Source organism: Fundulus heteroclitus, unplaced genomic scaffold (genome assembly GCF_011125445.2).
Source record: "Fundulus heteroclitus isolate FHET01 unplaced genomic scaffold, MU-UCD_Fhet_4.1 scaffold_28, whole genome shotgun sequence".
Taxonomy (NCBI): domain Eukaryota; kingdom Metazoa; phylum Chordata; class Actinopteri; order Cyprinodontiformes; family Fundulidae; genus Fundulus; species Fundulus heteroclitus.
Window position 1 is genome coordinate 2572026 of NW_023396689.1, and position 23010 is coordinate 2595035.

The 23010-nt window shown below is 40.8% G+C and overlaps 1 protein-coding gene across 1 annotated transcript; it reads left to right on the plus strand.

Annotated features, from left to right (window-relative positions):
* Positions 1 to 200: 200 nt before the first annotated feature.
* Positions 201 to 5140, plus strand: LOC118559375. Its single transcript, XM_036130063.1, has 2 exons — positions 201 to 5046; positions 5103 to 5140. Exons 1-2 carry the CDS (start codon positions 1008 to 1010, stop codon positions 5138 to 5140), a joined length of 4077 nt encoding a protein of 1358 aa, XP_035985956.1. The 5' UTR covers positions 201 to 1007.
* The last annotated feature ends 17870 nt before the right edge of the window (positions 5141 to 23010 follow it).

A 23010-nucleotide genomic window follows, 5' to 3' on the forward strand; every position in this document is an offset into this window, starting at 1 on the left:
TTCCTTTTTCTTCTTTCTTTTTTTTACAAGTAACAATTAAATACCTTGAACAACTGGTATAAATGAATGATGATAAAGGAATTTATTTAACATGTTTTGTGACAGTTTGTATTCAGATGATTTAAGAAAACATTAAAGTATTTTATGTATTGTTTATTAATTTATTTTATATTAATACATAACCTCCTTTTCCTGTCAAATCCTGCCTCAAGCATTTTGCTGGTTTGTGACAAAGTGGTTTAGTTTGTGTTCACCATCTGTCCCTTATTCTTATTTCTGATTCATTTACTTGTTGTAGATGGCCATATTGCTTAAATTTAAACATTAGTTTGCAGCTCTGCTCCACTTACTATCCCGGGTTTGTTTGTGTTAGCATTAGGTTGCAGTTTCCATCTATATGTTTAGGTTAAAGCTACTCCTGGATTATTGGTTGAATTTGTTTATTTGGTTTCAAAGTATATTTATATTTGTTTTCCTTTTTACTCACCATTGTTTGTCCTTGTAGATCTGCAGGAGTATGGGAGGGGCCGGCCCAGTACTTCCTGCTTAAGTGACTGAGTGATGTCACTGATTGTCTGGCTGGGTTCTACCAATTAGAGGGTTTCTTTAGGAGTATTGCTTTGTTTTTCTTTAAAGTAACTTGACTTCTTTGGTATTACCTGGTTTATTTTTCAGATCATTTTATTATACAGAGGAGTTTGTAAATCAGATTAATAATTGTATTTTTGTTTTTCTGTTTAGTTTTCATGTGTTTTTTTTTCCTTTTTCCCTGTTTAATTGTGGTTTGGTCCACTCAAGTGCAGGTGTGTTTCTGCTTGATTATAAAACAGAGCTGTTGGAAGCTCAGAGGAGGGAGGAGTGTTCTGAATCCTGTTGAAAATAAAAAGTCATCAGAAGCTGGAATTGTTGACTAAGGCTGTTTCTTCGGTTCACCTTGCTGACCCTTGACCTCACTACCTTCACAAATGGTGGCAGCGGCGGCGGTTCCAGGCCGATAGGTGACAACAATGCAGAAATCAGCCAAGTCAAAGAGACATCAGGGGCCAATGGAGGGTTCCACAGAAGAGGCCCAAGCTGAGGAAAACCTGCCAGAAGCTTCTGGTGAGCAGCGCCCTGATGCAAAGTCTTTTTCTGAACTCTCAGCTTTATTGCAAGGTCTGATGCAGCAGCATGCTGACCAGGAAGAAAAACAGGAGCAGGACAGACAACGCCAAGATGAACGGTGGAGGAAGATGCAACACCAGTTCAGTCAACTTCAGCAGGAGGTCCAAATGGAACGCCGAGAGCATCTGATGCAGCTGGAGGGTGCTGTAGCTGATCCTGACACACTTCCTGGGCCTGCAGTAAGACCAAAGGTGCCACAACTAGTGCAACAGAGAGGAAGCCTTCCCAGCACAGCTGAGGAACCACAAGCATCCAATCTGACGCTAACCAGTTGGAAAGGCCCAAAGATGCAGCCCTATGGTGAGGATGAAGATATTGAACATTATCTAACAATGTTTGAAAGAATTGCAACTGGATGTCAGTGGGCAAGAATAGAATGGGCCCTGCATCTGGCACCACTTCTCAGTGGTAAAGCAAGAGCTGCTTATGTAGCTATGGACGTTGATGACATAATGGACTATGACAAAGTAAAAACTGCTGTGTTGGAAAAGTTTGAAATAAGTTCTGAGACTTACAGAGCGAGGTTCCGGACCACGACGGTGAAGGAGGACGAGACACCCAAAGAGCTACGAACACGCCTTAAAGACCTGTATGAAAAGTGGATGAATCCAAAGAAGAAGACAAGAGAGCAAATTGGAGATGCCGTGGTGCTGGAGCAGTTTCTGAGAGTCCTCAGCCCGGATCTTCGAACCTGGGTGAAAGAGCGGAACCCCTCTACTTCGAAAGAGGCTGCAGAGATGGCAGAGGCTTTCCTTGCAGCTCGTCGCCCACAAAAAGGGTATATGACTTTGAGACCCAGTTTACCTCCTTTTGTGCTGGGTAAGTCAGGGGGAGGGAATGAACACAGACCTAAATATCCCAAAGAAAGTTCCCCAATTAGTGGCAATAATCGGTTTAGGGAATTTAAACAGAGAGGTCCTTTGGTTTGTCACTCGTGTGGTCAAACTGGTCATTTCAAGGCTGAGTGCCCAGGTCAGCAAGTCAGTAAAACTTGTATGTGTTTGTCACCAGAGTGTTTTGATTTGTTAAAGGAAGAATATGAGTCTGTAGTACCCTCTAGTGCTCAGGAACACACAATCTGTGTTTTTGTTGAGGGAAAGCCTTGTGTCGCCCTACTAGATTCAGGCAGTAGCCGCACCCTTATTAGGCAAGATTGTCTTCCCAGAGACACCACATTTTGTGGTAAGGTTAAACTGAGGTGTATTCATGGTAGTGATGTCGTTTACCCCATAACCAATGTTATCCTTCAAGTTCAGGAACAGAAGCATGTTATTACAGTAGGAGTGATGGAAAAACTTCCTTATCAAGTTGTATTAGGTCGGGATATGCCAATCCTGGGGGACCTGTTAGCAAAGAGAGACAAATATCTAGATATTTCAGGTGAAGGTCTGCTAGCCATCACTAGGTCTAGCTCTAAAAGGTCTCAGTCAGAGCTGGGTTTGAGTGAGTTACCTTTTGCTAATGCAGAAGTTCCTGGTGAGGACAGTTTAAGAAAGCACTTCCCAAGAAAAAGCAAAATGCAGAAGAGACAAGATAAAGTAAAGGGGACAAAACTTGCAGAGTTATGTTCGGAACCAGAGATCGATGAGCTACAGGTGGTTCCAAGCAATATTGTTCAACTTCAAAGGCAGGACCCCTCTCTAGCACCTCTGTTTGCTAAGTGTTCCCAAGAATCAACACCGATTACAGAAGGAGTTCGGGAAGTTTTCATTGTAAAGAATGAACGCCTGTATCGTCGTAGCAAAGTGGGTGACCAGTTAGTAGTTCCCACAAGCTTAAGGCCAATAGTTTTACAGTTGGCCCATTCAGTTCCTTGGGCGGGTCATTTAGGATATGTGAAAACATTCTCCAGAATGTCTAATCGTTTTTTTTGGCCTCAACAGTTTTCAGATACTGTTCAACACTGCAAATCATGTCCACAGTGTCAGTTGACAGCTCCGAGTAGGAAAGGTGACAGAGCACCACTTATTCCTATGCCTATAATAGACACCCCCTTCTCTCGTATCGCCATGGACATTGTCGGGCCATTGGAGAGAAGTAGCTCAGGACATAGATACATTCTAGTTGTGTGTGACTATGCAACAAGGTACCCCGAAGCTTTCCCATTAAGAAAGATTAAAGCCCGTCAGATAGCCAATTGTCTGATACAGATGTTTTCAAGGGTAGGTATTCCCAGAGAGATTCTTACAGACCAAGGAGCAAATTTCACGTCCAACTTATTGAAGGAAGTTTATAAACTTTTAGGAATTAGTGGAATCAAAACAAGTCCCTACCATCCTCAGACCGATGGGCTTGTGGAACGGTTTAATAAAACTCTGAAGTCCATGTTGAGGAAGTTTGTTAAGGATTCAGGGAAAGACTGGGAGCAGTGGTTGCCGTTTTTGCTTTTCGCTTATAGAGAGGTACCTCAAGCGTCTACTGGGTTTTCCCCGTTTCAACTCTTGTATGGTCATAATGTCAGGGGTCCACTAGATGTCCTCAAAGAGGCCTGGGAGGGGGCTGAACCTGAAAAACAGTGTACATCACTTTCATATGTGTTGAAAATGAGGGACAAGCTTGAACAGTTTCAGGAACTGGCTCATAGACACTTAATAGAAGCTCAGCAGCGCCAAAAGCAGAACTATGATAAAACAGCTCGTAGGAGGACCTTTAAAGAAGGACAAAAAGTGTTGCTTCTTTTGCCAACTTCTGAAAGTAGCCTCTTAGCCAAGTGGCAGGGGCCTTTTGTCATAACCAGGAAAGTAGGTCCCGTTACTTATGAGCTCAACCTGCCAGATCGTCGCAGAAAACAGCAAGTTTTTCATGTCAACATGTTGAAAGAGTGGATTGACCGTCCAGTTCCATCGATGCAGTTGTGGGCTCGTGCTGTAATCGATGAAGGGGAGCTTCAAGAGCAATTCTTTCCATCTAACTTTGGGGAACAGCTTTTGCCAGATATAAGTCATCTATCTCCAGAGCGACAAGAGGAACTGCTGGCTATGTTGCCAAGGGAACTTTTCAGTACAAAGCCAGGCTACACTCTTCTCATTAAGCATGACATACGACTTTGCAGTCCCACTCAACCACCTATCAGGGATACAACCTCCAGGGTTCCAGCAAAGCTCATGCCTGCACTGAAACAGGAGGTGGAAGAAATGCTGGCTATGGGGATCATAGAACCTTCCAAGGGTGAGTGGTGCAGTCCTGTGGTACTTGTTCCCAAGAAAAATGACTCAAAACAGAGATTTTGTGTTGATTTTTCAAAACTTAATGCTGTCTCTGTTTTTGACGCGTATCCAATGCCAAGAGTTGATGAACTTATTGAACATTTGGGGAATGCTAAGTACCTTACAACACTTGACCTCTGTAAAGGTTATTGGCAAGTTCCACTAACTGAGTCTTCAATGGATTTAACTACTTTCAGGGTTCCTAGTGGACTTTATCGTTTCAGAACTATGCCTTTCGGACTTCATGGAGCTCCAGCTACATTCCAGAGGTTGATGGACTTGGTTTTAAAGGGAGCGGATGGCTATGCAGCAGCATACATCGATGACATTGTGGTGTTCAGTGAGACTTGGAAGGATCACGTGAAGCATCTGACAGATGTCCTACAAAGAATCAAATCGGCTGGATTAGTCATCAACCCTGGAAAGTGTCACATTGCAAAGACGGAGGTTGAATACTTGGGTTACGTCATTGGGGGTGGGGTTATCCGCCCTCAGGTGAGTAAGGTTGATAACCTTGCTGCTTGTCCTCCTCCTACAACTAAGAAGAAGTTGAGATCTTTTCTAGGTTTAGCTGGCTGGTATCGTCGGTTTATTCCCAACTTTTCCACCAGATCAGCCATTCTTAGTGACTTAACACGGAAATCTTGCCCCAACAAGATTCAATGGACTCCAGAGTGTGAGGCTGCATTTGCAGATCTGAAAAATTGTTTGTGTAATGAACCTGTGTTGCAGTGTCCAGATTTTTCACGCCCATTTACAGTGCAGACTGATGCTTCAGGAGTGGGGCTAGGAGCTGTGTTGCTGCAAGGTGAGGGAGGTGACCAAAGACCAGTGCAATATATAAGTCGAAAGCTCTTCCCCAGAGAAATGAGGTACTCTACAATAGAAAAGGAAGCTTTGGCGATAAAATGGGCTCTTGATACTTTAAGGTATTATCTGTTGGGTGGTGAATTTGTGCTTGAGACAGACCATAGAGCTTTACAGTGGATGAACAAGATGAGAGAGACCAACGCAAGAATCACTAGATGGTATCTATCATTGCAGCCTTATTGCTTCAAGATCCAGTATAAGGCTGGACGGAAGAACGTTGTGGCGGATTTCCTCTCCCGTTCTTATGAAGACTGAGTGACTTAAGAGGGGGGGAAATGTGACAAAGTGGTTTAGTTTGTGTTCACCATCTGTCCCTTATTCTTATTTCTGATTCATTTACTTTTTGTAGATGGCCATATTGCTTAAATTTAAACATTAGTTTGCAGCTCTGCTCCACTTACTATCCCGGGTTTGTTTGTGTTAGCATTAGGTTGCAGTTTCCATCTATATGTTTAGGTTAAAGCTACTCCTGGATTATTGGTTGAATTTGTTTATTTGGTTTCAAAGTATATTTATATTTGTTTTCCTTTTTTACTCACCATTGTTTGTCCTTGTAGATCTGCAGGAGTATGGGAGGGGCCGGCCCAGTACTTCCTGTTAAGTGACTGAGTGATGTCACTGATTGTCTGGCTGGGTTCTACCAATTAGAGGGTTTCTTTAGGAGTATTGCTTTGTTTTTCTTTAAAGTAACTTGACTTCTTTGGTATTACCTGGTTTATTTTTCAGATCATTTTATTATACAGAGGAGTTTGTAAATCAGATTAATAATTGTATTTTTGTTTTTCTGTTTAGTTTTCATGTGTTTTTTTTTTTCCTTTTTCCCTGTTTAATTGTGGTTTGGTCCACTCAAGTGCAGGTGTGTTTCTGCTTGATTATAAAACAGAGCTGTTGGAAGCTCAGAGGAGGGAGGAGTGTTCTGAATCCTGTTGAAAATAAAAAGTCATCAGAAGCTGGAATTGTTGACTAAGGCTGTTTTTTCGGTTCACCTTGCTGACCCTTGACCTCACTACCTCACATGGTTCTCCTAATTATTGTAAACTTTGTAATGTAACGAGAGGTCAGGGACATTTTCCATTGGGATAAAATGGCACCTTTTGACACCCACTGCATTGCCTGTGATGAATGTACATGTGGTGTTTGTTGGTTCTGCTGCTTATTAAAAAAAGCCTCACCTGATTGTTAACCCATGTGGTAACAATCAGGCTTAGGCTACTAGAGGACATCAGGGCCGGTTTTTCTCACTCTACTGATTTCTACTGTTCTCCAGTTTTGCATTTCATTGCATTGAAATGACTGTTTTTCAATGCAATTTCAGCTTTTAAGTTTTTGCTCTCTCATAGGAGGTACACCTGGTCTGGCGTTCTGTTAGCTGTGACATCATCCAGGAAAGACAGATCACCCGCTATTACCATCTAACGTAGAACAGATTACTGGATCAATGTGTGCTTCTTTGCTTTTTTGTCTCTCTTGATGTGTCTCTGCTCTGTCGTCTGTAACCCCCAGTCGGTCGAGGCAGATGACCGTTCATACTGAGCCTGGTTCTGCTGGAGGTTTTCCTTCCTTTTTAATGGGGAGTTTTTATTTCCGCTGTCGCTTCATGCTTGCTCAGTATGAGGGATTGCTGCAAAGCCATGGACAATGCAGAGGACTCTCCCTGTGGCTTTACGCTTCTCCAGGAGGGAATGCTGCTTGTCGGGACTTCAACTGGCAATCAACTGGTTCCCTTATATAGGAATTTTTTAAGCAATCTGCATAATCTGACCCAATCTGTATAATATGATTGAATTTGACTTTGTAAAGTGCCTTGCGATGACATGTTTCATGAATTGGTGCTATATAAATAAAATTGAATTGAATTGGTAGAGTCAAGTCCTGTGAGAAAGTGCAGAAATCTGTTTTGTTTAGAATTAATACTCCATGTGTCTCTGGCTTCCTCTGTTGATATCTGTACCCAGGTCCAGCATGGGCTTGATTGTTTGTCAAGTCACATTTCCTGCCACAGTTGTTTGCTGCTTCTCCACCGAAGCCAGGCCTGCAAGCTCTCCACCATCAGCCATCAGTTATCAGTTACCCTCCTTCACTGCCTCGAATTTTAGCACCAGAACATCCCTTTCAGACAGCTTCCTTGTGCGTCCACAGTTAATCCTGTTGAATGCGGTTCGTCCTTCTTGGTGGTATGCTGACATTACCCTGGACAGCGTGGCTCTTGATACATCACAAACAGAGACAATGCAAAGTGATTTACATGATTAAAATATAGCAAAATAAACGCAAGTAGGAATAAAATGTAGATAGAAAATAGAATAAAAGCAAGTAGAGATAGAATGTAGAAACAAAGAAGAACATTAAAAACAGTAAAACAGTTTAACTAGAACAGTCAAAGGCAATTTTAAACAAATGTGTTTTTAATCTTGATTTAAAAGAACTCAGGCTTTCCGCACTTTTACAGTTTTCTGGAAGTTTGTTCCAGATAAGGATAGGAACTAAATGCTGCTTCTCCTTGTTTAGTGCTGGTTCTAGGTATGCAGAATAGGCTGGAGCCAGAAGACCTTAGTGGTCTGGAAATTTGATACACTGATAACTAGTCTGTAATGTATTTAGGTGCTAAGCCATTTAGGGATTTATAGCCTAACAGAAGTATTTTAAAGTCTATTCTCAGATATACAGGGAGCCAGTGAAGGGACTTTATAACTGGGGTGATGTTCTCTGCTTTCTTAGTCTTAGTGAGGACGTGTGCAGCAGCGTTCTGGATCAGCTGCAGCTGTCTGGTCCACTTTTTAGGCAGACCTGTGAAAACACCGTTGCAGTAATCAATTCTACTAAATATAAACGCATGGATTAGTTTTTCCAGATCCTTTTGAGACATTAGTCCTTTAATCCTGGAAATGTTCCTCAGGTGATACAAAGCCGACCTTGTCACTGTCTGTAAATGCTTTTGGAGGTTCAGGTCTGAGTCCATCACTACACCCAGATTTCGGGCCTGATCAGTGGTTTCTAGCTGAAGCGACTGAAGCTGTGTGCTAACTTTTGATATCTCCTCTATTGGTCCAAATATTATTACTTCAGTTTTGTTTTTATTCAATTGAAGAATGTTTTGACACATCCAGCAAGATGTGCACCAACAATTTGTCCTCCTTTGAACTCACCCATGTCACCCATAATGTTGTGTGCATTGCAATATTTTGAGCAAAACTGTGCTCTTACCTTGCTAATTGGACCTTCACACTCTGCTCTTATTGGTTCAATGTGCAATTAATGATGATTGCCCACCAGGCTGGTCCAATTTAGCCATGAAACCTCCCACACTAAAATGAGAGGTGTTTCAGTTTCATTGTTCAATCCCTGTATATAGTGTATTTCACTTACTGAATTGAGTTACTGAAATAATTGTCTATAATTTTATTTATTAAGATTTAATTCTAGTGTTTATGTAAGGCAGAGGTTACAAATGTAAACGTTACAACCTTTTGTTTGGACCGTTTTTGCCTTTTCATCTTTCTATTAGAAACGGCTCTAAGAGAAGAGGTGGAAACAACGCCCCCAAAAAGACGCTTGTGGCCAAAAAGTGTATTACGTCAGTAGTGGTTTAGGACTACCATAGCAAATGACTGGCAAACGTTGACTGTCGGCTGTCGCCAATTAGCTCATTAGCTGCGTCTCAGATCCATATACGCAGTTTGCATCTCTGCAGACACAAAGTTTTCCCGATTGGCAGGTTTTGATGAAGACAAATCCTTTTCATTCAGAAGATTTGATTTAAAATCCCCAAGCGATTAGAGCCTACGACCAAGGAACTAAGAAAGCTTTGCCTTTGACGGTTACGCGCACCACCAGGCGGGCGCCTTCTTCAACTTCTTCAGAAGTTGAACGATTCTAGTTACAGTTTGTGATCTCCAAACAAATAACAAAGGGCATAATCAAAAGTTCAGTTTTTAAGGATGGAACTATCATCTGTGATTTAGTGGTCAATGTTATGACAAATACATTGTCCACCCCGGGACTTTGATGCAATCAACTGGTTTCCTTATATAGGACATTTTTGACCAATCTGTATAATCTGACCCAATCTGTATAATATGATTGAACTTGATTTTGCCTTGAGATTACATATTTCATGATTTGGCGCTATATAAATAAAATTGAATTGAATTGAATTGAAATTGTTGAAAATTATTTTAGTTTTGTATAGTTGTGTGTTTTCTTGTTCACTTTTTCAGAATCCCATAAGCAATTTTACTTGACTAAGGTGAGTGAGGTGGGGGTCTTCTCCTGAAGTCAATCACCATCTCCTTGGTTTTGCTGGTGTTTAAACACAGATGTTTTTTCTCACACCAGTCCACAAAGTCCATGATGACCGACCGGTACTCCAGCTCGTTCCCCTCCGACACACAGCCCACAATGGCCAAGTCATCAGAGAACTTCTGAAGATGGCAGCTATATGTTAGACCCGATCCCAACCAATTTATTTGGGAGGTATTCCCTTTGATCGATGCCCCTATTTTAGACATGATTAATCTATCCTTAATAAATGGATATGTACCACAGGCTTTTAACAAAGCTGTTATTAAACCTGTACCTAAGAAACCATCTCTTGATCAAGATGACTTAATAAATTACAGACCTATATCTAATCTTCTTTTCCTATCTAAAATTCTTGAGAAAGTAATTGCTAATCAACTATGTGAACATTTACAAACTAATAACCTATTTGAAGAGTTTCAGTCAGGATTCAGAGCTCATCATAGCACTGAAACGGCTCTGGTGAAGGTCACTAATGACATTCTCATGGCCTCAGATAATGGACTAGTGTCTATACTTTTCCTGTTAGATCTCAGTGCTGCATTTGAGCACATTGGGCCCCGGTGACCCGCGTCCGGGCGAGGGAACACGAGGTCCAATAATCTTACTCATCATAAGGGGCATTTTGGGCTGCGCTTTGTCTGGTCCCTCACCTAGGACCTGTCTGCCTTGGGTGACCCTACTAGGGGCTTAAAGCCCCTGACAGCATAGCTCCTAGGATCATTGGGACACTCAAACCCCTCCACCACGGTAAGGTGGCAGCCCAGGGAGGGGTACAGACAAACTATTAACATTATATATTGGAATAAAAGAAAAGAACATACCTTAGCAGTGGTGCTGCTTCTAAAGTAGCCAACCAGCTTCCTTGCTATGGCCCGGAGGCCAGAGAGCACAGGGTGCTGGTCAAGCACCCTCTTCACAACAAGATTGAGGGTGTGAGCAACACAAATGTGGTGGCGAAGCTTCAGATCTCTCACGCATGCCACCATATTAGGAGCACCATCGGTGACCGTGCATGTCACCTTGCCTGAGATTCCCCATTCCTCCATCAGGGAGGCTTTTACACAAGCAATATTTTCCCCAGTGTGAGACTGGGGGAATGCCTGCACTCCCAACAACACCGAGCTCAGCTTTTCGTTCTCCTCCACAAAATGGCATGTCACTGCCAGGTAGGCATCCATGTTGATGGATGTCCACATATCTGATGTAAGGCTAACAGCAGCCACCTTCTCTACTTTAGCTTTAGCGTGCTCCTTAGCAGACTCATATTTGGCCTCCACCATGGCCTTCAGAGCCTAAAGGAAGAAATATATATATTTTGCTGAATTGTGACACATACAATAATGTAGTCATTTGTTTCATGTATGGACCCACACATACCTACCTTGTAGGGAGAACATAATTGGGATCCAGCTTAGACACAAATGTCCTGAATCCAACGTCATCCACAATATTGAAAGGCTGGGTATCCTTCACTGTCATGGAGACAAGAGCTTCATCCAGCTCTTGTTTTCTGGTGGCTGGTTAAAAGGGAATAAATAGAGGTCTGTTACCTGTCTTTATTTGCACAACAAGCAAACATCAGCATGCAAAAACACCTCACCTTTACAGAAAATAAAAAACTGTGAAAAATACAGTTCCTCATAAGCAAACCTAATGCATCTGCAAATGTTCAGTTCACCTTACCTTGTTAGGGCTTATCAAATCAAAATGTTCCCACATAGGGGAAATCCTCCTCTTTGTCGCCGGCTCCATCCTACTCCTATCCTGTCCTCGCACTCCTAAATCTCCTATCTATCTATCTCTCTCCTAAACTCTCCAAACACCAAACTAACTGTCTCAAACTAAATAACCACTATCCAAACTCTGCTATCCAAACTATCCAAACTCTATCCACTCTCACAACTGACCGCAACTCGCCTACAACAACCCACATTTTGAATGGAGCCTGTGGGGTTTTTAAAGGTGTCAAAGCCGCGCCAAAATCTGAACCACTTCCCGAAGCAGTCACACGGTACAGCCGGGCAGCGAGGCTTCGGACGTCATCGTTTTCGGCTCCTCCCCTAAATGAAGCAAGCTTCGATGCGCGCTTTACGGAAACGCCCCCTCCATTACTCGACACACGCCTCGAAGCCTCGGCACATCACGTAACATCACTACTGTTTAACCCCTCAGGCTGTGTTTTTTGAGTTCTCTTTGCAAGATAGATTTTTATTTCACGGATCGTTTATATATAAGCCAAACAATAAATAATACATCCACTTCTGTGCTCCTGCCCTGCCGACGTGTCACCTGAAGCTGATGACATCACCGATACGAGATCTCCCGTAAGTTTTAGAATTATTCATAAACCTAAAATTAAGCAAAACTAATCACAGTGCTCCTTTAAAGAAGTTAAAATAGATGTAAATATATTTGTCCAGTGAAAGCAACAAAAGAAAACCTGTTCCTGCTTCTGCTGTGTGCCAGATTTCCATCCTCTGGAGCCCGTTCTCTCGAGCAGGCTTATTTCATGTAAACAGGATTAGATCACAGCTTTATAAGCGGAGGAGATAGGGAAGTCTGTCGTAGCCATGTCGATTTTTACGACAGCAACCTATTGCGGAAGGTGCAAAAATAATTTGCAGAGTTTTGCGAATTAATCGCGTATTGCGCAATAAACAGGATCCTTTAGCGCAGCGCGACAGTGTAATTGTAGAGAGATTTTTCTTGGTGGCTGTTATAAATAGACAACCACATCATTTAACAGTGGCTTTCAAAGAGGAAAAAGTGGTGTTAGAGCTATAAATAGAAAGTTATCTGTATGATGGTTTGCTTTTTATTTGTATCATATTCAGTAAGAAGATTTGTTCAGGCCATTTTATTGTGAAGTTTAGTTTTACTTTGAAAGGCTTGCTTCCTGTCGAGCCGTATATTGTATTAGAATATGCACGTGTCCTTTACTTTCAGTGTCTAAGGAATGACACCGAAATTTGGATCTCGTGCTATAACAAGTACCTTTTTAAAATAAAGTATAATAATTAAAGGCTACCATTTTGTAGAATATTCTTGTATTTCACTTTTACTTGTTCCCATGTTCTAGTGGGTCCTGTGGAGGCTCTGATATAAAAGAACAAAGTAAATATGAAATTATTAAAATGCAAACATTCATACTGTAGAAAGTGATAGAAACATCTACCATGGACAGCACTTATGCATGTAATTTGTCTGCTACTTTTTTCCAGCCCTCTCTCCTGGCTTTAGCACACTCAGAGGTGTTACCTATCATTTTAATTAATGACTCAAATTCGGCATAACCCTCCATTAAAAGCTTGTGTTCTGCTTGGGAGAAAAACTGTGGGCGTTCTTTGGCAATGCTGAACAGCCAATAGCAGCGTTGCTGATCATTGTTTCTACTATCAATACATTTCACGTTTTAAACAAACACATGAATGCACAGTTATCTCAGATAACTCAGTCCAGCCATACTAATCATAAACAACAGGTGTGTTGGAAGAACCCAATTAGCCGGATCATGATTAGCTGGATGAAATCATCTTGGATGTGTCATTTGATCTCGGATGTTTTATACAACGTATGAAGAACGGACCCTGATCTGTACATCTATTTTTTTTGTATGTTTAGTTTGTGGTGTTGTGATATTGCTGGTGTATTGTAGAATTCAAATTGTGTATGGGTTCTTATGTATTTTCTGTTTATTCACAGCTCTTGCTGTGGGGCAATTTGTGTTGGAGCCTGCCTACTTTGGAGGAAACAAGAACATTTGTTTTGTTTTTTTTTTGTGGGAAAGGGATTTATGTTTATTTTTGAATGGACATTTAAAAAATACAAAAAACTATGGAACAAACATTTCTGTTGTTGGTGTTATGTGTAAAACAATTGTTTGTCATTCACTGGACTTAAGGGTCTACACCTTGAAGTGCATGGTCCTTGTGTGACTGGTAAAAAAACAACAACTTAAAATCCTACTCGTCAGGAGGGATACATGACTGGCACCCCTATAGGTATAAAAAACCCATCTACAAACCTAGAAAAATCAATCAAAACCATCACAAAGTCTTCAGCTGATCCAAAATGCTGCAGCAAGAGTTCTGATGAAAATCAACAAGAGGGATTGTATGTTCCTAACAGAGCACTTCGCTGTCAGACTACCGGTCTACTGGTGGTTCCTAGAGTCTCTAAATGTAAAATAGGAGGCAGATCCTTTAGTTATCAGGCTTCTCTTCTGTGGAACCAACTTCCAGTTTTGGGCCGTGAGGCAGACGCCCTGTCTACCTTTAAGACTAATCTTAAAACTTTCCTTATATTACACAAAGCTTATAGTTAGAGTGGCTTAGGTTACCCTGAGCTATCTCTATAGTTATTTTGCTATAGGCTTAGGCTGCTGAAGGACATCAGGGTCTATTTCTCCTACTCTGCTGAGTTCTCCTACTGTTCTCCAATTTGCATTGCTTGTTGTCATTTCAGCTTTTAACTTTTTGTTTTCTGACATTTTCTTCATAGTTGGTGCACCTGGTCTGGCGTTCTGTTAGCTGTGACATCATCCAGGGAAGACAGATCACCCGCTATTGCCATCTGATGTAGAACAGATTACTGGATCAATGTGTGCTTCTCTGCTTTTTTGCCTCTCTTGTTGTGTCTCTGCTGTCTTCTCTAACCCCAAGTTGGTCTAGGCAGATGACCGTTCACACTGAGCCTGGTTCTGCTGGAGATTTGTCCTTCCCGTTAAAGGGAAGTTTTTCTTTCCACTGTCGCTTCATGCTTGCTCAGTATGAGGGATTGCTGCAAAGCCATGGGCAATGCAGACGACTGTCCCTGTGGTTCTACGCTTCTGCAGGAGGACTGAATGCTGCTTGTTGGGATTTAATGCAATCTACAGGGTTTCCATCTGTATAATCTGATTGAATTTGACTTTGGAAAGTGCCTTGAGGTGACCTGTTTCATGAATTGGCACTATATAAATACTATTGAATTGAATTTCTCCATTTTGTCAGAACTCCATTAAGGCAGTGATGTAAAGTATATCTCAGTGTCATAAAATAATTATTGGGTGACTGAACTGAAATAAACATTTGACACTTCAAATAATTAAATACATTTAATGTGAATATACTTTCACAAAAATAACTAAACGAGTTAAACATTGCTGTGAATCAATGACCCTGTGTAACAAAAGGAAAGCCAGACTTTTTCACAGATTTGGGACTGTATGCCAGGTGGAAAGTAATAAGCAGTTTATATTCTTGAAGCATTTATGAGGATGATGCATGCATTTATTTTTCCCAGTCTCATCTTCCTCCCATGTCTAATAAATTAAGGAATCAAGAGGGTTATGGAAGTCATATCAGAAAGTACATTAGATTTGATTATTGCCTTTCCTTGGATGCTGGAATATTGCTTCTGGATCCCCAGAGAAGGGCCTCTCTTCACCAAATGTGTTTAAACTGGGAGGCTGGGTGGAGTCTTGGATAGCAGATTAGGGTGAGGTTAAGGTAAAGTGTGGACAGTACAGGAGCCTTGCAGGAGTTCATTCTTAATCAGTGAGCAAGAGCTGGTGAGAGAGATGGTAGTAAAGTTGCTTAGAGGAAGAATAGAAAGTTCTTATGAGAAGGATTTTTATCAGAAAAGAATATTTATGACACTTATAACAAGAATAGTATTTATGTCCAAGGGGAAATAAAGCATTGGATATTTCTCATTTGAACTGAACCATCACAGTGAGTTTGAAAAACAGCCCAGAATAAATCAAAACCAATTGTAATGTGATGTTCAAGAGGAGCAGACTATTTGTCATTTTAGTAAGTCATTGCACACCAATGCTCTCACAGCCACAGACAGGATATGTCTAAGGAGGAGCTGGAAGTCTACTTAATTCTATCACAATTGATTTTTGTCAGTGATCGCCTTCATTATAAAAATAAACACTGCCACTGTGATATGTATAGCCTGCTGTAAACCTTATCAATGCCATGTCACTTACAGATGGCTGAGCATGCAAGGAAAGCATTTAGAAACCTTTTTTTGTATTTCATAGAATGTTGATAAAAGGATTGTGAACTATGAATTGTGTCAATCTGTAATCTTAACGTCTATTTTTCCTTGATTTGTATTTTACACTTGTTGAGTCTGGATTTGGTTTATCCCATATGCTCTGAAGAAATTCTCCATCTGCTTCTGAGTCTTACCATTGCTTGAATAGCTTAATTACTTGGCTGTTGATTACTCCCACAACTATAATGAATGTATGGTTTATTTGCAATTGACCATACAATTGTATAATTAATCACAGCTGCCTCTGGTTTGCTGTTCATTTGGCTGCTGAAGAAACAGTATAGTTCCTCCAGAGCTAACATAGCATTAGCTAAATGCTGAATGTATGCTGAAATAATAATCACAAAGTTGAGCTCGCTAACTAGCTTAAGTTGTCTGCATTCAACTGCCAGATATTCCAGATGAATGGAGCAGAAAGTTCTGATTGCTTTTGCAGCTGTGCACCAAGAATAGTGAACATAAATTGCCAAACCTCCACCTTTGCTTCTCTCTTCTGCTTAGTTCTTGGGGTCTTGAAACAATGAGTGGCCTGCTAGCTCCACTGCAGCTTTAGGGATGTTTTTATTTAGCCAGGTCTCCATGAAGATTGCTACGCAGCTGTCCATCTTACGTGAGCCGATCTTCAGCTGGATCTCATCCAGTTTGTCGATGAGTGATCCAGTGGCGGCTGGTGAAAAAAAATCTTGGTGGGGCTGGCCAATAGATTTCCCTGCCTAACCCAGTACATGCATTTAAATTAAAAGTTGGAAAATTACTACGATTCCACAATAACCATTTAATTAATAAAAAAACATTGTTCACAAAGGATTATTTTGGTGTTTTTGTCTTATTAATCCTTTTCACAGACTCATGCCAGAGGGTTTGCATACATTGTATATGTTACTATATTATTACGAAACAAACGTTTACGCCTTGACTTAAATATGTATCCTAATTTTTTATTTATATAATTATTTAAGTAGAACAATGACTAGTGCAAAATTAAGTTGTATTTACCGGAGATGAAGTGTAGACTGCAAATTCTGTCATGGTATGATGGCTGCCACAGTCGATTGGCATCCTGCATCCTTTTCATTGAAATTATCCATTTCCTTCTTCGTCCTTCGGTAAACGAAAGAAACGTACATCCGAAGATTTGGAATGCCTCTGTGTGCAACCGGGAGCGCAACAAGTCGTAGGCATTGTTTAGATTCCAAAAATAAACTAAAAGTACGCTCTAATTCACCCGTTTTGTCACGCTGTTAAGCGAAAACAGTACTGTTTTGCCGACCACCGTGACCCGGATGTAGCGCGGATGTATTTCGTGACGTCACGCGTGAAGTGCACCTATCACTGTGCAGCTAGGGCTACTTCTCCAGGAGCCCCAAACCCATTCATTTTGGCGATGCTGATTGGCCAAATATTTATAAATCTTCCCTAGCAACAGTATACGATTGGTTATTTCGCTACACTTGTAGGGCTCCTTGAGTCACAGCCCCACAAGTGTAGAAGAAGAGAAATGATATGTTCTGTTGGTGGAAATGCACTGTTAATGATAGAGTCAATCAGTAGAAGTGTTTTAATAATTCTTATTACATGTAGCCATGTACTATTAAGTAACAACTGACATTAATAGTACTTTTAAAATCTATATATATTTTGACTTTTCCCCTCCACATCTAGGGAGGGCAGCGCCCGAGCGCCCCCTATGGGCCAGCCGCCACTGGAGTGATCTTATTTTGGCCAGGAGGAGACCAGGAAAAGATGGGCTGTGTGGATTAGCTTTTAGCCTGGTGCAGAGACCGCTGCAGCAGCCTCTTTGTCTGCCTGCATCTGGGCCTCAGAAGCGGTGGTATCACAGCCTCTTCTGAAACTGCAGTTCGGAGAGAATAAAGTCTGGTTTCAGTGGTCGCTGAGGTCCGTAAGCTCCATGGTTCATCCCAAGTTACAAAGCTCAGCTCTCCCATATTGTATTAGAGCTTGGAGTGGTGATAACATGAACATAATCACAAGGACAAACACAACAAGGGAGCAAGCTTGGATAGCTGCAGTAGCCATAGCTCCTGCGCAAGTGTCATCCGATGTAATTAGTGTGAATGCAGCATGCATTCCCATAGGTTGGTGGCGCTGTGGAGCCCAAATGGGTTGTCTCTGGGCCTCCTGCCAGATCCTGTGGGGGTCACAGGCCCAACGGCAATACAAATTCAAAATCAAAAGGTGAGAAAATATGTGAAATTGGCCTTAAAATGGAGAGAGAGAGAGGGCGAGAGAGAGAGAGGGTGAGAGAGAGAGAGAGAGAAAGAGAGAGGGCAAGAGAGAGAGAGAGAGAGAATAATAATTATACATCAAACTTATATAGTGCTTTTTTGGACACTCAAAGATGCTTTACAAAACTATTTCTAAATACACAGAAATATACAAAAGATCATACATACTTAAGATGTGGTTTGAAGTTCTGTAATGAGTCTGAGTTCCTGATGGTTTGGGGCGGTGAGTTCCAAAGAATGGGGGCAGCATCAGCGAAGGCTCGGCTTGGCTCCCTAAGGTCCAGTGTTTGCTGTGGGTGATGGGTGTGAGGAGATTAGTGTCTGCAGAGCGGAGGGAGTGGGAGGGGCATTGGGGTTTCAGTAGGTCAGTCAAAAATGGAGGGGGCATATTATGAAGGGACTTGTATGTGAGGAGAAGAAGCTTGTACTGGATAGTGTATTGGACAGGGAACCAGTGATTGACTTTGTGGATATGTAAAGTTGAGTGTCATCACCAATAACAGTGAAAATGGAGTCCACGATGGAAAATTATCTGTCCAAGGGTGCCATGTAATGAAGAGGCTTGGGGAACACTATGAGTGATGAGGGACGTATGGGACATAACGTTGTTAATGGAAACAAAATGGTAATGGTCGGAGAGGTAAGAGGTGAACCAAAGGAGTGCTGTCCTGGAGATGCCGATGGACGAAGATGGTGGAGAAGGATGGTGTGGTTTAACTGCCATTAAAGTTTAAGAAGAAAATGAAAAATAACAATAACAATACTGGAAATAATGTATAAAGCATTGAACAAAAGTCTTTCTGGAATTCAGAAATTATTTAAGTTAAGAGAAAGAAATGATCTTTGGAAGTGTCCTTTAAGAAGAAGTTAAAGGTTTTCTGGAAGATTAGCTAATACATCTGTTATCTTGTTTTTCTGCAAAGCTGTTGTCTGTCATTTTGCTTAAGGTATAGTAAGTAACTGCTAATCTCTGGACAATTATAACATATTGAAGTGAACACAAATTTAGTCCCCTGTTAAAGTTAATATGAATTCACTTTATTGATAATGGTATCCATCTTCAGTGCCCATTATCTTGACTTGTAATGTGAAGTTTTTGTTTTTACCGAGGTTTCTGCCCGACTACATTGATTCAGCAAAGTTGTGTTAGGTTGTAAGTTGGCTTTGTAAATGGTACATGGCTTGTACTTGTACAGCGCTTTAACTAGTCTGATGACCTCCAAAGCTGCTCACACTACAGTTTAATCAGTGCACCTTGGTAATAGTGATTAAAATGCTGAACAATTCATTGAGCAACCGTGCAGCGGCCTTAACTTGAAAGTTAGTTGACAGGAGATGGGTAGACCTGCGGCAAGTGGACCAGAATGTGAACATTGATGGGTGCCTTAAAGTTTGGGCTCTGTGGATGGTGGAGCTGCTCTAACTTATCATGTTTTCATCTTCTACGAAGTAACTAGAACTGGGATTAATATTGTCTTGAGGGTAAGCAGTGCGGGTTCTTTTTTTTTAGCATGGTGACAGTAAACTAATCTACCCAAATTACTGTCCAAATCAGCACATTTGTCACTAATATTTAGCTTGCTAGTTAGCTTAGAGAAGTTTTCAACATAGACATCATATACGTAGACGCGTCGTTGGGCGGGTTCTGCCTGTGCTGCAGATGCGTCAGAGCATCCGTCATGTTAAATGTGGCAAATCTGCAGTTACTCAGTCACTTAAACAGTATCAGAGGGACTTTAATCTCAGAATATACTTTGTATTCGTAATATTTTAGTTTATTTTTGTATCCCTTTAACTTCATTCTCCTGAATTTATTCTCATAAAGAATCTAACCTGGCCCTATTATTCCAGGAGTAAAATAATTCTGCAAACTGTGACTATTCTGGAAATGTTCTGTCTTAATTATCATAATATGAAATTTTTCTCATACCATTACAACTTTTATGTTTTTTTTTGTTTTTTTTTACTTTTTTTCTCATATTAATAATTTTACCTCTTTAATACTCCCCCAAAGAGTCTGTTCCTAAAGTTTCACATGTGACACGGTTTTATGAAATAATGAAGACCACAATGTTTAGATTTAACAAATTGATCCTTATATTCACAACACATACACATATACACACACACACACACACACATATATATATATATATATATATATATATATATATATATATATATATATATATATATATATATATATATATATATATGTGTATATATATATATGTGTATGTATGTATATATACCTAAATCTATATATGCACATCTATGTCTAAATACAATAGTCTGTACTGTATGCAAGCAAAAAACCTTGAAAAAGAATGGTCTTGCATAGCTTTTTCCTAGTGTTGCCACTCTGCAGCTTTAGTGTGTCCAATTTTTCAACATGGTGCAGCCTTAGTTTCTAGAAGACAGAAACAAGTAGTGAAGTCAGCCCAAATACATTTCCATGCAGCACAGGAATTGGGCATCTTCTCTGATCCACGTTCATTACAACAGAACGTTACTTTTTTCTGCCACATACAATATGACGGTGACGTTGACGTGCGAACCTGCGCCCAACGACGCTTCTACGTATATGATGTCTATGGTTTTCAATGGTGACTTATTTCGTTTTACTGTCCTTGCTGGTTAAATTAGTGTTGCTCATTAAACCACAGTGTTCAATCGTGTCCTATTTTTTACTTCCCAGACATGACAGACCAAATAAGTACTAGCTTTTAAATTAACCTGTAGCTGTAGTAATTAATATTGAGTGCTGCCAAACAGACTGACAGAACATTTCCATTTAAGGTGGTAATGAGGGTTGCGTAATTATAACATTAAGGTATTTTTAATATTAGACGTCGGCTAGCAATAAATGTAAATCTAAAAATGTTCTGTACTAGGCATAGTACCCCTCATTTGCATTTAAAAGGCTCATTGGTTTTCTAACCAGCACATTCTAGTCCTACTGCAAGACAGTAAATTTGTTTTGATATTAGTTGTGAAGTGCTTGGAAACAAGTTGTCACCTGTTGCAGCAGCTGTAATAGAAAACTAATAGCTAATATAATGCAATGCTATGGTTTCCTCTCTGGTCTAGCTTTGTGATTCTGAAATTATTTATTTTAGAGGCCATAATTTGTGTGTTAAAAATAGGTGTACAAGAAATTGCTTGTTGCTGCTTTACTTTAGATTCTTCCTCAAAAGTGTTTTATGTTTATGATGTTCAACTGAGGTATAATCATAAGACTTGGGGTAATATTTATACATTGCCCTTTATCCTTAATATCAGAAAGATTTAGTTTTGGTGTGACTTTAAAAAAAATGTTTTAGGCAATTTCAATTCCAAAATTCAAATTGCAATTCAGTACATTCACGTAGAACCAATTCACAACAAAAGTAACCTCAAAGGCAGAAAAGATAATGTCCAAATTGTTTCAGTTATTCAGAAAATTAACAATAAATCAACCAAATTCCTAGTCAATATCGCTATGTTCTACTGATTTGATATTCTACTTTCTTAGGGAACAATATCAAGAGCCATCCAAGATAGCAAAGGCCAGACCAAGAGGCAGATCAGTATGTCAGGCTGGGCATTGACAAAGATAAGGAAGCAGAGCCATAGTTTAACACACCCTAGTCTGCAGCTTCTGTACTGTTACCCACCTATTACCCTATTGAGACAATGTCTTTCTCACGGCCAAAACTTAACAGATCAATAACAGATCCAAAAGGAACAAATCATAAAAATCTAATAATAATCAATATGGCTCACTTTGAACCAAAAAATAAAACAATTACATGTGGTCTATTAAATACAAGGTCTCTCCCTCCAAAGACTTTGTTAGTTAATTAATTGATTTCTGATGATCAGATTGATTTATTTTGCCTCACAGAAACCTGGCTGCAAGAGGACTACATTAATATAAATGAATCAACTCCCTCCAATTATTTAAATTTCCACATTCCCAGATCTACGGGAAGAGATTATTGCCATAATCAACAGCCTGACCCTGAACGTGGAAAAGACGAAGGAGATCATCGTCACCTTCAGGAAGAACCAGCCTCACCACGCTCCACTGCTCATCAACAGCTCAGCTGTGGAGGTGGTCAGCAGCACCAAGTTCCTGGGGGTGCACATCACGGACAACCTAAGCTGGTCTGTGAACACCATGACACTGGTGAAGAGGGCACAGAAGCGCTTGTACTTCCTGAGGAGAGCCCACCTGCCCCTGCCCATCCTCACGACCTTCTACAGAAACACCATAGACAGCATTCTGACCAGCTGTCTCGCTGTGTGGTGTGGAGGCTGCAGTGCCTCCGACTGGAAGAACATGAGGAGAGTGGTGAGGACAGCAGAAGGGATAATCGGGGCTCCTCTTCCCTCCATTAAAGACATTTCATCTCAGCACTGCGTGTCCCAAGCTCGTAACATCATCAGGGACCACTCACACCTCCACAATGGACTGTTCTCCCTGCTGCCCTCTTGGAAGAGGTTCCGCAGCATCCGCTGCAGGTCCACCAAGTTCTGCAAAAGCTTTTTCCCTGCTGCCATTAAACTGTTGAACTGCTGAACTACAACCCATAAACTCTGCACAACATTCGCATATTTGCACATTTTGCATCATTGCATCTCCATCTAGCCTTACAAATGCTGCCGAACACTTAGTTTTTAAATGCATTCTTACACAAATGTCCTTTGCACAATCTGTACATACCAGTGTTGTAGTACTCGAGTCCGAGACTCGAACTCGAGTCCGAGTCATTAGCTAAATTTAGAGACTCGTGACTTGACTTGGACTTGAGCACTGATGACTCGAACTTGGACTCCAACATTGAGATCATTCTGACTCGGAAATTGAGAAAAAGACTCGACTTTTTTTATATCATTAGGCTATAATTTTAATATGTCATTAGAATATTATTTGGGGTATGATTTTAATATCTAAATGGCGCAACCGCGCACGTGACGTCACCATCTCATGAGCAACGCCCCTTGCCTGGCAAACAGTGTGAGAGCGCACGTAGCAACCAGCCATTACACATGCAACAGATACAACGATATGACCGACTTTTCCGCTGTTAAACTTTCACAAGAGGATGTCCAGGTGCCCATTTTACTGTTAGAACTGTGGAACAACATACCAATGTTGAGCTCAAACGATGGCTTGAGTGTCGAGGTCT

Excerpts from the sequence above, each read along its gene's own strand:
- LOC118559375 (XM_036130063.1), top strand. The coding sequence starts at position 1,008 with ATGCAGAAATCAGCCAAGTCAAAGAGACATCAGGGGCCAATGGAGGGT. Across the intron at positions 5,047-5,102 it reads GATTCAATGGACTCCAGAGT|TGTCCAGATTTTTCACGCCC; the intron begins GTGAGGCTGCAT and ends CCTGTGTTGCAG.